The following is a 16,623-nucleotide window of genomic DNA, read 5'->3' on the forward strand; positions in this document are numbered from 1 at the left end:
TTCGCAACATCAATTTAATTCACGTATCTTTTTTATAAAACTTAAAATGATTCTTTAGTTGGGTAAAAACTGAATGTATAAAAGAAATAAAAGTAAAAATGAATGTATAAAGAGATTGCAATATTACGGATCCCACATTTTCGATCTTTTCATTTATTTTTTTTTCAAATTCGCAAATATTGTATTTTCATAAAATTTTATTTTTTATTTATTGTTATATATTAATTTCATTAATTTTTATTTATATATATATATAAATCTCATATATTGTTGTAATAATTTTTCATTTTTATTATCATTAAATATAATTCGCAGCATCAATCTAATTCACGTATCTTTTCTATAAAACTTATAATGATTTTGCATTATTTATATTTAAGGTTTTGTTTGGTTGGGATAAAAACGGGATATATAAAAGAAGTAAAAGTAAAAATGGATGTATAAGGAGATTGCAATATTACGGATCCCACATTTCCGATTTTTTCATTTAAATCTTTTTCAGATTTGCAAATATTGTATTTTCATAAGATTTTATTTTTTATTTATTGTTATATATTAATTTCACTAATTTTTTTATATTTAATATATTACTGTAATAATTTTTCATTTTTATTATCATTAAATATCATTCACAAAATCAATGTAATTCACCTATCTTTTCTATGAACTCATAATTCTTATGCATCATTAATATTTAAGGGTTTGTTTGGTTGGGATAAAAACTGAATGTATAAAAGAAATAGATGTATAAGAATAAGTTTGATGTTCTGTTAGGGAGTATAGATGGAGGTGAAGTAAAACTGAATATATATCCAAAATTAAACGAAAATTGAACATATGAGGCCAAAAGGATAAAAAAGTACATATTCTATTTTTATTTACTCTATTACCCATATACGTAATTTTCCTCAAATTCTTTTCTCAGTCCCGCTGATAACACCGATACATAATCTTTTAAAAAGGTAATTAAATCACCAATAAAAGTGCTAATGCTTGAATTTAATTTCTTTATTTGAGGAGATTGATAATAATTTTTATTTTATTTACATTGAATAGTTTAGAATAAATGAACAATACTAATTTTTATGAATGTTTTTATTAATAAAAATAAAAAAATATTCTTGTTTTGTTTGATGAATATTTTTATTAATAAGATAAGATCTTTAAAATTTTCATATACTACAAATTATTTTAATATAATATTAACTTGTTTATTTGTTAATACAAAATAAAGAGGAAGAGCTCATCAGTAAAATTATAAAAATTCGTATTTTCTTTTCAATCTAATTTACTCGTACAAAATAATTAGAAATATTTTATATTTACTCCCCTTTTAATTATATCAACAACTTAAAAGAAAACTATTATTCTTTCACAATTCCCCTTTTAATTGTCATTTCCCTACTTTAAATGTTTCAAATTTTGAAACAAAAAAATTATCATATCTTTTGCATTTAATTAGATCCACTCATTCGGAATGTTGTTGTGGATTTATTAATATAATATGATATGATTAAACTTGTTGATAATATATAGGGATAATTACATTTAGGACCACTCCTATCTTTTAAAAATTATATATATATTTATTAAAATATCAACATCATTTATATAAACACCCCAAAAAACGTCAAGATTATTACACAAATTATCTTATTTTTGGATTGTCGGGAGTCATTTCTAAAATTACACAAAAGATAGAGATGATTTATATAATTACGTATAGATCAGGAAGTGTAAATATAATTATTTGTAAGGTATTTGTTTTTTCATACCTCTATTTAAGGATTACACAATTTCATACATCTACATAAGGATTATATAATTTTAACAAACGTAAAGGGGTATCTGTAATTTTTCAAACAACAAAAATGTATTTATAATTATACCAAACATTAAAAAAAGTTGTTGTAATTTATCTTTAATTAAAATGCTATTAAGTGTGGACCATACTCTACTTAAGAGCTAGTGGTGCAAAAATTATGGGCTACAATTGGATTTTAACACCAAATGCCAAATTATATTAAATATAAAATTGTGGTATTTAATTTTGGAGTAAATACTCTTTGAGTAGCATTTACCTCCTAAAGTTAATAAATATAATACTTACGAAAAGTTGCTTATTATGCCATATTTATTTATTTATATTGCTCTTTACGTAGGATAAATTACAATGATATTTTTTGAGATTTGACATAATTACGATTATCCTCTTGTTGTTTGAAAAATTACAAATACCCCCTAATATTCGATGAAGTTATGTAATCCTTGAACGGACGTATTAAATTGTCATTTTTTTCTTACTGTATTTTTTGTTTTGTTTACAAAAAGTAAAACTTATAAAGAATTTGAATGTGATGGATGGAAAATTTTTAAAAATCATCCACTTAGTCCATAAAAAAATAATATTTTTAAAAAATAAATAAAATTATAATTTTTAATCCACAAAAGGCATTTTGGTCAGTTCATCATAAAAATATGGATGAAAGCCTAACAGATTGGGCAAATTGTTAGACGGTCGTTAAAATTAGGGGATATTGATAAGTTTTCAAACAATGAGGTGGTATTCATAATTATGCCAAATCTCATGAGAGGTCATAGTAATTTACCCGTTTATGTATTTTAAGTATTCCACACCTTAAATCAAGACTAAGAGGGTGTTGTGGACTAAATTTATTCGAAATATTTTATAAATTCCGACATCTTATAAAGTGTTTTAAATAAGCTTTTAAAGTATTTGAATAAATAAGATGTCAGAGCTTATAAGGTGAGTGTGTTTGGCGTTACACTTTTATATTAACAAATAAAGCCATCAAATAATTAGCATTTAAAATTATATAAATAGATAATCATACTTTGGGAAGGGGAGAGTCAATTATATAAAAGGGTAAAAGTGAAAATTTAACAAAATTATGAGCCTGTTTTTGTTTATTGGATGTTAAGATTAAAGAGCTTATAAGACGTTTTTCAAAATATTGGGTCAAGTTAATTTTTTTTAAAGAACTTATAAAATCCAAAGCATTCTATTTTCGGATCTTATAATCTCTTAAAAGAAAATTGCCGAACAATTTTCAAGAGTTTATAAATTTTAAAACATCTTATACGATACTTTGAGGTCCAAACACCCTCTAAATTACACTTGAACTAGAAGAAAATAGTTTTCAAGAAAGTATTGGAAAATTAAGCAAATAATAGCTTAAGAATTTAAATTAAAATTAAAGTAAAATAAATTAGCATAATAGATATATACATATATAACGAGAAAATTATAATTTCGATCCTAAAATGCAAGATGATTTGTAATATTAGTCTCATAATTTTTGAAAGGCCAACATTATCACATTCTTAGAAAATATTGCAAGTTCAGTCCCACCGTTGCAATATTAATTTCATACTTTAGAAAATATTGCAGAGTTAGTCCCAAACTTTAAAAGAATATTGTAAAGTTAGTTCCAAATATTGCAATATTAATTTCATACTTTTTAAAGAAATATTGCAGAGTTAGTCCCACACTTTAGAAAAATATTACAAAGTTAGTTTGAGATGTTGCAAATCTTTCACGGTGGGACTAACTTTGTAATATTTTTTTAAAATATGGTATCAATATTAACTATTTTAGAAAGTGTAAGACTAATATTACAAACCACGTTAATAACCCATATATATATTTTTGGGAAAAAATAACAAAGTATGCTTAACCAATTATCGGACATTTTATGGAAAAAAAAATGAATAAATATAAATTTGTTCAAAATTTTTAAATATATTTGAGAAATGGGAGATGTAATTCTTCGTATGTATGTTAAAAAAAAAACAAAGAAAAAGTCTAGAGTAATTATTTTAAAACTTGATTTTAATACCAAATTAATAATAATATTTTACGTGCAATATTTTATTAATTTAATATTCTCATCATGCTCAATTTGTTACTTAATTTTCTGTGTTAAAAATTTGAATTATTTAAGTTAACAATTACCTTTTTTTCACTATTATAGCTCAGATATAAACTTTTGTAATTGAAAAGAATTTAAATTTGACTTTAAGATGCAAAATATTAAAAAACAAACAAACAAACATGTGTATGATAAATATATTTATACATGTAGATCGTGTTTACTTCATTGTATGGGATAAACAATTTAAATAGCAAATTTGTAATTGTCTTGTTGATTATTTGATAAATGATTGATTTGTAAGTCATTTACTGATTTCAAGATTCTTTTGATTATATATATGACTATTACTCGTGTGTTTACTAGGTTTGGACAAGTTGAGAACATAAAGAGGAGCAATCCACAATTCCAAATGGGTTGTCCTATTCGACTTCTAATCAACAATAATTGTGCGTGATTAGAATTACTTAAATGTATGGCCCAGAATCGGATCAACCCACTGAATAACTAGTTTTTATCAAATTACTGGTAAACATACCCTAAATGGAATCGTAAAGGATATCGCCTCTTATGAAAAAATAAACATATTTCTCTCACTCCATTCTCCATATATTTTGTTTTTCCACTCAAATTTTTATATATTTAATAAACCTACAATTACAATTATTTTTCTCTTTCACCTTACTGCTCATTTATTTCTCAGAAACTTCTTTCTTTCTCCTCAACTCACACTACATCTGTATCATTTTGCTTGATGCTATATATGTATTAAAATTGACCAAAATAAATAATTTAAACATAATGATTAATGCATATTAATATTTTGGATAAATTACATTAACATCCCTTGATGTTAGGCAGTTTACACCTACACCCCAACTTTTTGTAAAATTACAGCTACATCTCTTGAGGGGTTTCCTCTACCTTTTGCAAACTACAACTACATTCTATGAGGGGTGTTAGTGTAATATTTTTCAAAAGGTGTTTGTGCAAGTTTTGTAATCGAATAGGAAGTGTCATTGTAATTACAACTATAACCTCTTGGGTGTAGCTACGATTTTGCAAAGTGAAGAGAGTCTGTATTTTGGCCTAATCTATTGGCACCTTACCCTAATATTTTTATCATAGTTTTTTTTATTTGTTCACGAATCGTTTGTGCGTGGACTGCTAATGTGTATATATATGTATTTATATATATAGAGAGAGAATGAAACAAGAGGCCAGAGAGGCCCATTAGAAAAGCAAAGAATTTGGGCCCAAAGAGAGAATGAAACAACAGGCCAGAGAGGCCTATTACATTCAAAAGCAAAGAATTTGGGCCCAATCGATTCGGCTCGGAAAGCCTGATTAATAACAGGCCACTCAGGTAATTCTGGTATATATATACAGAGAACGATACTAAGAGCGACAATAACTAGGGTTTTTGCCGAGGAGCTCCTTCTTCGTACCCGTCGCCCTAATCTGCAATGGTAATCCTCATTCTCGCTCGATTGAGCTCGCTCGCGTACATTTGGCGAGCATAATCTACTGCTCGGTGATTTTCTTATGTTTTTCTCAAACTGTAAAGAGCTTTGGAAGCTTATGAATTAGGGTTGTTCTTATTTCTCGGTTTGAAATTGCGATTAATGACAGTATTATGAGGATGTGTTTAATGGTTTTGGTGTTGATTGGATTGAATAATTTCTTGTTTAGTTTTGTTTCGGGTGTGGTTTCTTGTGGTGTTTTATCTTTTGTGTTCTAGTTATCAGTATTTGTGAGGCGTGTTTGGTATTGTTGAATGTATTTGTAAGTGGAAAAGCTCATACTGATGTGCGGCAATCTTTTTGTTAATAGAGATGAGTGTGCTTAAAAGGAGTATTGCAACATTTAGTTTTACTTAGATGTTCATGTTAGTATAGTTCGATTTCACACTTTTATTATTTGCATTTAAGTTACTTTATTGGAAAAAATCAATTGCGGACAATCATTTCGCTATGTAAAACACTGTTGATTGCTTTCATACAGAATCTGTTTGTTTCAACATGTAGTTTTGCAATTAATGGTTCTTGATGGGATTGCAGCTTTGTAGCTTTTCTTGTTCATTGTAAATTTTGTTTGGTCGTATAAATCTTTTATGTATGCCGTACTATGTGGTCCTCCATGGTTGTATTTTTCCACTGAAATTCTTCTCTGATTTATGCAGGCCAAGAGAACCAAGAAGGTTGGTATTGTTGGGAAATATGGTGCGTGCTGATCTTGTAATTACTTCCTTTGCGGATCTTATAATTACTTGTTTTCTCAATAACATTTACATTTTTCTTTTGTTCTTATGTAAATATTGCGTAAAAATTCTAGTGTTCATGTTTGTGCTAAGCGTTAAATCTCCACGAGCATTAAAATAGTTGGCAAGCAATAGAATTTAAGTATTGCAAGTGTTCTAATGGTTTGTGAAATAATACTCTAGCTTTTTGCTTGTTGGAGCTAAAACTAATCTAAAACTTATATTTGTATATTACTTGGGCGGTACTTGATCTGTGTTTCATTCATTTCAGGCACCCGTTATGGTGCTAGTTTGAGAAAGCAGATTAAGAAAATGGAAGTGAGTCAGCACAGCAAGTATTTCTGTGAATTCTGCGGAAAGGTATACATAGATGTTCAGTTTATATCATGACTGGTTATTGGTTTCTCGTTGCGACTTTGATCGGTTATACTTCCTGTGTCTGAATGAATGCTGCTGCCACAGTATGCAGTGAAGAGGAAGGCTGTTGGCATTTGGGGATGCAAAGACTGCGGCAAAGTGAAAGCTGGCGGCGCCTACACATTAAAGTAATAATCTTTTGCAGTGTCGTTTCATGTTGTGATGTTACACATTCATGTTTCATTGGTTTAACTCATGTTTCTCTGTTCTGCAGCACTGCCAGTGCTGTGACTGTTAGGAGCACCATCAGAAGGCTTAGGGAGCAGACTGAGAGTTAAACTTAGCTGAGTTGGTTTTTGGCATTGTTGTCCTTTTTGAAGTTTTCAGTTTCATTTTTAAGTTACTTTAGTCTTGACTCTTGTGAGCTTGATACCGATTAATGCGAATTCCTGCAATATTTAATGATATCCATGAAATCATGAAGTCTTTTTGAAGGTATATTCACTGTTTTCCTGCCTGCTCTGAGTTGTGGACTCTAGCTTTTCTAATTGCAATTCTATTTGTGAACATGAGATTAATCCTCTGCAGGGTGTTTTGTGATTGGTTCTGTTTGCCTATTTGGATTGTAAGATCCATGTGTTCTCAGAGTAGATGCCAGTAAAAGACTTGATCTGAGAACAAAAAAATTCTTTGCAGTTGCTACTTGCACACCTAATGCTGGATTGATTTAGGGGTTTTCCCCTAGCACCGGTGCAAAATATCGTACCTATTTCCAAGAATAGCCTCCAAAAGTTTGAAAAAAAATTGTTCAACTCTGAATTTCCTAAATCCTTGTGCTAGAATCTTTCCACCACTGCATTTGAGAAATCATCTTTCACTTTTGCATTGGATGATACATTCTCTTCTGCACAGCCTTCACTGCGGCCACTCTAGCAGCATTAGCAGCCAAGACAGCTGCTGTTACTGCCTTGTTCACTCTCTCATCTAGCTTTGTTGCTGCCTGAGCCTTCTCAGCAACTTGTTGGGCTTCCTGAAAGTTGAATGAAAACTTCTTAGACATGAGCCAAAGATGAATTTTGCAGAACACTGTGATATATATGTAAGAACAAGCCTGAACAATGTCGAGCACTTTGTAGTGGTTGACAGCAATGCGGGAAACAGGATAGGTGGTGCTCTGTGTGCTTGGCACATCAAGACTCCCGTTTTGCCAATGGCCGGATTGAGTGTCTCCATTTCTGAAAGTATATGTTCCAAGACCCTGTCTTCTACCCTCGTGCCAAGCCCCCTCATAACGGTGGCCGTTGGCAAAGTAATAGATTCCAAATCCATGTATCTTGTCAGCAAAATATTCTCCAGCATATCTGTCGCCATTCCTGTTGCAAAACAATGTCTGACTTGGTGAATTCATCACATTTAAGGAAGACCTGATGACATAATGGATGCTACTGAATCATCAAGATTCAAGAGGTCATAATGAAACTGCAGATATAGCAGATACCACCCGATTGGACAGATCATAACCGACATCTATAATAGAAAAACGATTGTCCTTGTTATTCTTCGAAACATTGAGCTTCATCAAGCAACAAGAAAACTAGGTGATGAAATACGAACCACATCTATAATAGAAAAACGATCGTCCTTCTTGTTATTCTTCGAAACATTGAGCTTCATCAAGCAACAAGAAAACTAGGTGATGAAATAAGATTCAGACAAAGGTGCGACCCAACCAAAAGAAATATTGTAGGCAAGTGCTGAAGGATTGAGCGATTCAAATATCAAACAAGAAGCATCATAAAACAAATGAACAATAAGAAACAGTCATCGAACAAGACTGTTAATTGAAACAATAAAAAGCATCATATGTCCCACCTGAAATGATAGTGTCCCAAGCCATGTTTCACACCCCATTTAAACTCCCCCTCATACCGACTTCCGTCTGCACAAGTATGCATTCCCCAGCCATTGCTCTGCCCATTAAACCACTCCCCAGCATACATATCTCCGGTGTAGAACCTATACACCCCAAGACCGTGCCTAAGCCCCTGCCTATACTGCCCTCTATACCGGCTGCCCATTGCCCACGTCTCGACCCCATATCCGTCATGCTTCCCATCGATCCAATCCCCCTCATATCTCCCACTCATATGATAGTAATACACCCCACCACCACTAAACTTCCCCTCATGAAACTCACCCTCATAAACATCCCCATTGCTATAGTCCTGCACATGGCTCCCCGATAGTGATATCACATTCTCATCCACAGTTTTCGACGACCCTATGGACCAAACCACCGGTAAATGGGGCTGGCACACGTGATCCTTCTTTCTGATCTTAACCGGCAATGATCTAACAAAAAACAATCTTATTGTGGGGAGGCGTGGAACGGTCAAATTCAGGGAGAAAAGCAGCACGTAGGAGAAGGCAAATGCAAAGAGGAAATCGAGAATGAAGGACCTTGAAGGGTAGGTTACCATAAAATATAGAAAGGGGAGACTGAGGACAAGATGAATGCGAAGAGGCAGCTGGTGGCAATGGCTCAAGAACCTCCGAGCCCCATTCCGGAAAAGATTAGTTTTCGCATGTGGGTTCTGTGCAGAAACCCTATATCCATCAAGGGACTTTGATAAAGTTGGATTCTTGGTTAGACAACCGGAGGATTGCTGCTGAAGATGGGGTCTCTTGAAAAGGGTGGGCTTGAGGGGAAAAGACTCGTTCTCTTCTTGCTCCTGCTTATTCTCATCATCAATTAGAATTTCAAGGGTAGGAGGACTAGTCACAGAGGAAGAAGCAGAAGATGGCTGGCGGGGAGATGAATGCAGAGGTTGTGAAAATTGGGAATGTTTCTGGTAAAGGGAAACAGGGGGCAGAGGTGGGGTGGGGTTGAAATCCGAGGAGACGCCACTGCTTTCTCTCCTGATTTGTTCTTCTTCAGACTTTTTCAGATGCATTACACAGATTTAAGACCGAACCCAAATCAAATCAAATCAAATCAAAATCCCTCCACCTTCCAACAACCACACAAGGGACCAAAGTTTCAATCTTTTTCCTCCAAAGTCTCGTCTTTCTTGCTTGCTCAGCAGTGCGTGATGTGGGTGGAAACTCAAAACAATGGTGGCGTCTATCATCTCTCGGGGTTCCTATAGTGGACGATTGTGAGGTTCTGAATATGAGAGGACGAGAGAGTGAAGGGAAGAAGTGGAGCAGAGGTGTAGAATCAATGGTGTTTCGGGCAACATTAATTTGCGCCTCCCGCGAAAGAAGACGACCCATTTGACTTCACACAAACCAAAAACACAAAACTCTGCATCTCAGCTTCTATTCTATGTATATTACATGATTTTCGCGATGTGGGCCGATAATCTTCAATCATTCATTTTTATATTACGACATTATGATAAATTTAAACTTATGGGTAAATTGTATCCATATTTTTAAGATTTGACAAATTATAGTAAATTCATATGTTCATGTGTGTTATAAAAGTAATAGAAAGAATGAATGACCATTAATAGTATTAAATAATATTTATACATTTTATATTAATGAAGTCATTATTACATTGTTACTTAATAGACTATTATAAATGGTAGACGTACGATGTTGTTTGAGTATTTGAAAAAGACAGTGAAAGTTTACGACATATTTATTATTTTCTCTTTCAACATGTTACCAAATCGAGTAGTTTCTAACCTTTTATATTACATTGATTGTTATTATTAGTAAAAAATATAATATCGAATAGTTTAACAAAATTTAAATTTGTTGCTTTAGACATTACTAGTAATAATTATTTATTATGGATCCTCTATATCGAGCTTCACTTGAAAGTTGTGTTGGTGACACAATTAAACAACGAAATCAGACATTCCAACAGAATTGCGCAAAAATAATATTTTTCTTATGACACCACAGTCATAAAGAATTTAAAATGAAATATTTAACTATAAAAGACCGTCTTGTCCTTTAGAATAATTTAAAAGAGAGATATGCGCACTATAAGTCCGAAAAATTCTCCCTAGAGCTCGTTATGGAGGATGACTCGAGGTCGCAAGATTTCAAATTTGTGGCTGATTACAATTCTGCACTCTTCAAAATCACCTCACTACTGAAATTGTATGGTGAAACAGTCATGGATGCTGATATGCTAGAGAAAATATTCTCTACATTTCATGCCTCTAATATAGTTTTGCAACAAGAATATCGAGAAAGAAGATTCATAAAAATATTCTAAGTTAATCACATGTTTTCTAGTTGCAGAATAAAACAACGAGCACCTAATGAAAAACCATCAGGCACACACACCCCATTGATTCCATGCCGTCACTTGAAGCGAATGGCACAAAAGGTAACAATAATGGAATAATGTTGGTGCTAGACGTGGTAAAAGATAAGTTTCAATGGGAAAATAAAAATCAAAATTCTTCTAAAGGATATAGTCCATACCACCAGAAGTAAAAACAAAATGGGTCAATACAAAATAAAGAGACGGATCCATAATACAATCCTTATGTGGTGCACTAGGTTACTTGTCGCGTGTAGCACCCCCTCTATAAATACATTCCATCTCATAAAAAACTCACATTTAAACCCAACAAGATATTTTTTATTTTCAGCAATATATTATATAAACATCATGAAATGACATACGTCATTAATATATTGTATTTAATCATCAATCTTAGCTTTTATGAATATAAATAAAAGGAGAAAGTCAAGTTTTTAGTTATTAAAGAACTTGAAATACTGACTTAGTGAAAGTCTAGTATCTATGTAACTGTAGAGCTAGAGCTCCCAACTCAATACATCACTGCTACCCCACCAAGTAATATTGTTGATCGGCTAACGATTCAAATCAAATAGTCACAGTGACATAAAATAAGTTGTATACTCAATAAGTATAACTAGTTAACTTATATATATACAAATACATACATAGTTAGACAAAATTCATGCAATCACACCAACCAACAAGTATTCATTATATAATCACAATATATACATAAAGTGACCAATACCAATAGGCAATAACCATACATTCAACCATAGTACAATTTATCCAAAATCATCATTTATTTTCTTATGCCATACTTACCCTAATTGGAGCACATCAGCCAATGATTTTTTTGGCAAAAATCATCATTTCAGTCAATGTATATAATATATAACATAAAAATAACTATCGAATGTGATATCCCCATACTACCCTAGTGTATAGCAATATCAGCACAAAATATAATAACAAACATGGCATCCCTTACACTATCTCAGGGTATATATACCAGCATAGTATATTATCCGTTTATCGAATTGCTCCGGTACACTGCGCGCCATGTTACCTGGCTATATAATCATATTTTTTTTCATGTCACATCAACCACATAATCATCATTATCATTCAGAATACCATAAACAATTGAATATGCTCTCTGTTAGATAAGTTATAACTTTATCACAATTTATAATATTTCCATCAATAAATTCATCTTTCAATTTCATTGAACAATCAAATATAGCACAACAAAATCATTCATTCGTCTTTCTTACACCTTACTACAGATAGGCACATAATGAAAACTTTGCGAAACCAACAACGTAATTCAAACAAAAAAAGTAATAATTTATAATCAAGTATACAAACAAGTATACATATATATATATGTAATTTCAGTTACCTATACCTACCTCATTCTCAAAACGACTTAGTTAGTAGAAGGAATTGCTCAACCTTCTACTTTATCTTCATGTCCTGTTTTTTCTTAAGAGAGAGAGGTTCTGTTTTATAAATGAAAGTGTTTAAGTGCACATATATGCATATATTAGAGGTGGCAATATGGGTGGAAACCTATGGTTTCAACCAATTTCCCCTAGTTTTGGATTTTGGGTTTAATATTTTTTAATATGAGTCCAATATGATTTTGTTTAAATAAATTATGGGTCCTATATGAGTTCTAATGGGTTCTAAATGAGTTCTTCATATAAAAAAATTTATCACAAGTCATTTTAGTAATATAATAGAATTGATAAAAGAATTAATATACACTATAATTATGAGTTCATTATGAATCCTATATGAGTTGGTGATGGACTTTAAGTAGGTTAATCATGAGTTAGTGATGGATTTTAAATGGATTTTGTTGATGGGTTCTATATGGGTTGGTGACCCAACCCCATAGCTGAATTAATTAAATTATAATCCGGATATGTAATTATTGAAATAATTGTTGGAGACTCAAATGATGGATATGCAAGCATGATAACTTGTTGTTCTATATCTCCATGAATCTAGAAAATTTTGCTTACATTTTATTATTTGATCTACGTATCAGAGCTAATAACATTTGAGATTATGCAGCATTATATACGAAAGATCCTTTTCTGACTCTCTCTTTAGCCCTATGTCTCTTATCCCTAGGAGGTCTTCCTCCACTAACTTTGTTGATCAAGTTGACTACATTTATTATATTTTCATATGTTCTAATTTTTTCAATTTTTCTGGCTAAAATGCGTTTTACCCCCCTGTGTTTCCGAAATAGGTAAAACCCTCCCTATATTTTGTAAAACTCAATAAAAAAAACACTCATTTCGTTAGTACTTAATGGAAGGTGTGTTACACTGGTGTTTTTAACAAAAATACTCTCATGGTGTTCCCCCTCTATCTTCCCTTTATTTAAAATTGCTTCAATTTATTTTGGGGCCTTCCTCCGAGTCTCCAAACTTTTCTTTCATTTACATGTTTCTATGGTCGATCGATTTCATCAAAGGTAAGTAAACTGTTCAAAAATACAAGTTGAGATAAAAAAAAAAAATAGCTACATGAAAAGAAAATACTTCACAATAGCGTATTCCTTTCCTTTGACGACGAAGATGAACGATGAGATTAAAACAAAAAAAAAAAAGAAGCTATATTTTTTTATTTTTGGAAAAAAGAAGCAAACAAAGAAATATTATGGGAAAGAAGGTGAAGTGGTCTAATGAAAAGAACAACTTGTGTCAGGTGCAATTATTGTACCTGACAATGTATTGCTGTAAATTAGCTCAAAATGGAGAGCAATAGGAACATTGCAATAGATAAAATCAATGGCAAAAGTGAAAGAAAAAACCAATCACAAATTGGGTTGCCAAAGTGATTTTCTAATCACCAGCTTGAAGGCCATATTACAATCACCTGAAATTGAGGCTTTATTACGGCCAACCCACATTGTACTGAGTTGCAAAAAAAAAACTAGTAAACAAACTATTAATAAAGATTACTTGGGATATCACGCTTTATACGAAAATATAGACATGACCCTAATATATATACCACTCACTCACTCAAAGTTTATTTTTAATAGTTACTAATTTATCCCGCAATTATGTATAAAAGTTTGTAGATGTTATATTGTGTATATGTTTACACCCAGACATTTGATAAACTGATACAAAAGAAAAAAAAAAGAGATAAAGGACATATTTTCTCCATATTAGACTAATTTGGAGGATTTAACTAAGCCTAAGAACCAAAATCTCAACGATTTTACTATTGTAAATTTTGCTGAGGATCCAGATAAAAATAGTGAATAATGTAAAAGTACTACTAAATATATAAATGAATGAATAAATGTTTACTTTTATATGATTGACATGCTTATATTTATACTGATTTTATTAAATTCTATTCAGTGTTAGAACATAGATGATTCTGATGGTTTTACCAATATCAATAGAACTAGTGAAGACTTATGCTTGGTAGATAATGTAAGGATGTACACTGTCTTATGGATAAGAAATATTTTGATACTTTAACATTTATCAGAATAAATGTCATCACCATATCAAGTCCAACAGATATGATCAAAGGTTCCGAAAGCGTCAATATAGTGCTACCTAAAGGCACTAAGCTTCATATAATGGATGTTTTATACTCATCCGAGTTCATAAGAGATTTACCCAATTTTAAAGATATGCACCTCAATGGTTACCATATTGAGACCGCTAATGAAGGCATTAAAGAGTATCTACTCATCATTTCATAGTTTGATCCAAAAACTCATACTAGACAAACTGCCTGCTTTTTCTTCAAGGTTTTAATTTACGATCATGAGAATAATTAAAACTACTGTATTGGCACACCAAATGTGTTCCAATCCCAAAGTCTTTAAGCTTTGGCATGATCATCTTGGGCCTCTGGGATCAGTAATAATGCATCGTATTACCAAAAACTCACATGATCATATGTTAAAGAACCAGAGATTCTTTTACCAATTGGAATATTATATAATACTTGTTCACAAGGTAAATTAATTATCAGATCATCATCTTGAAGGTGATAGTGGACTAACACATCCATCATGTGGTCCATTTAGACACTTCATGGTAATAGATGCCTTTATTAAATGGTTTCATGTCTGTTTGTTGTCTACTTGTGATCCTTGCATTTGCAAGACTACTTGCTCAAATAACTAGATTAAAGGCACAATTTTCAGATTACTTAATTCAAAAAATTTGTTAGGACAATGCAAGTGAATTCACTTCAAAATATTTGATAACTATTATTCATCAAAGGGAATTGATGTCAAACATCCAATAACATATGTATATATTAGCAATAGTCCATATGAATCTTTTATTAAAAGATTACAATGGATTTTCGTACCTGTATTTATGAGGTCAAAATTACCTGCATTCGCTTGCGGGTATGCTATATTACATGCTGCATAATTAGCAAAAATTAAACCAACAACTTAGAAAAAATAATCCCAGTTACAACTTGTACATGGTCAACCCCAAAATACTTTTCATCTTAGAACATTTGGCTGTGCAGTTTATGTACCAATTGCTCCTCCAAAACATATAAAATGGGTCCACAATGTAGGTTAGGTATCTATATTGGACTTGACTCTCCATCCACTATTAGATATCTTGAACCAATGACGGGTGGCCTTTTTACATTACATTTTAAAGAATGTCAATTTGATGAGTTCGTTTTTTGTCCATTAGGGAGGGAAAGGTCTATGCCTGAACACAACAAGAAATTATATGGTGTGAGCACTAATTTTATCGTGTTTGAAAAATCAAAACACATATAAATTATCACAAAAAAAAAATATTTGAATTAAAATATCAAGTGACTACAATCTCTATTCTATCCCTAGATTTTTCTCTTTAAAAGTAATACTTGTAAAACTTGACAAATTCAAAGGGTAATCTCCATGTAGATCTCCTTAGGACTTGAATTTGAATTTTTATAACTTCAATTCGAGGGCTCACGCCTGGAATTCCGAATTAAACGCTATAGTCTTGGCTTGAAATTTGATGATTTGAAAATGGATTTGCCACTTGGATATTCTTAAGAGTATATTTGGATATACGTTAATTCGAGGGCATAAAACTTATAATTCTGAATTAAAGACTATAATTTGTGACACACCTTTAGCGAAAGAGTCTATCTCTGCCTTAAATGCCCTTGAATGTTTTTATCTCAAAAAACTGTAGAGAGAATTATTTGTCCTTCTTTCCTTACTTTGCTCTTCTTTCTCCATCCCTATGTGTCCTTTGAATGAGTTTCGAAAACTCTTTTATATAGGTGTGAAAGAGGTAGAGTTGTAATGCACTTGAACACTTTTTGTATTATTTTTTTATAATTTAATTTAAAGGGATAACTACATCATATATTTAAAATGATATGATTGGTCAACTTGATATTATCTCTTTAATATTTGTATTTTTAAAGAGATAAGTATAATAAATATTTATCTTGATTTGATTGGAGCGTACATGAGCACGAGCTGACTGGCTTGAATCTTTGACTGCGAGACATTATTTGATCGGCCCAAATACTTTATTTTGACACTTCTCTCCTATTGTCTAGATGACAAAATATATTTGTCTACACATGACATGAAACAAAGTTATCTCATTTTGACCATCACACTAAAGAATGTAAACTTGAAGTATTCATTTTTAAAATATTGCAAATCAATTATCGAATGCTTTCACCAACAACCAAAATATTACAAAATCTCATAGCTGTTAATGCAACAACAAGGACTAGACTCCGTGAAGAATCATAAACAAATCTAGCAGCATGAGTTCTTATCCCACTTGAAGCACGAAGGGTAGTGGTGT

At 31.7% G+C, this 16,623-nt stretch overlaps 2 protein-coding genes across 3 annotated transcripts; one reads left to right on the forward strand and one right to left on the reverse strand.

The window, feature by feature from the left end:
- Positions 5,260 to 7,003, forward strand: LOC105173455 (60S ribosomal protein L37a). Its single transcript, XM_011095196.2, has 5 exons — positions 5,260 to 5,362; positions 6,076 to 6,115; positions 6,425 to 6,513; positions 6,616 to 6,698; positions 6,785 to 7,003. The coding sequence occupies exons 1-5, from the start codon at positions 5,360 to 5,362 to the stop codon at positions 6,846 to 6,848; spliced, it is 279 nt and encodes a 92-aa protein (XP_011093498.1). The 5' UTR covers positions 5,260 to 5,359; the 3' UTR covers positions 6,849 to 7,003.
- On the reverse strand, positions 6,888 to 9,903 carry LOC105173454. 2 transcript variants are annotated; one of them, XM_011095194.2, is made up of 3 exons: positions 8,383 to 9,903; positions 7,640 to 7,883; positions 6,888 to 7,540 (listed from the first exon to the last, which is right to left on the reverse strand). In XM_011095194.2, the coding sequence occupies exons 1-3, from the start codon at positions 9,462 to 9,464 to the stop codon at positions 7,385 to 7,387; spliced, it is 1,482 nt and encodes a 493-aa protein (XP_011093496.1). In that variant the 5' UTR covers positions 9,465 to 9,903; the 3' UTR covers positions 6,888 to 7,384. The 2 variants fall into 2 exon arrangements, with proteins under 2 accessions (XP_011093496.1, XP_011093495.1); XM_011095193.2 differs by having other exon boundaries at positions 7,622 to 7,883; positions 8,383 to 9,901.

This window comes from Sesamum indicum, linkage group LG11 (assembly GCF_000512975.1).
Source record: "Sesamum indicum cultivar Zhongzhi No. 13 linkage group LG11, S_indicum_v1.0, whole genome shotgun sequence".
In the NCBI taxonomy this organism is placed as follows: Eukaryota; Viridiplantae; Streptophyta; class Magnoliopsida; order Lamiales; family Pedaliaceae; genus Sesamum; species Sesamum indicum.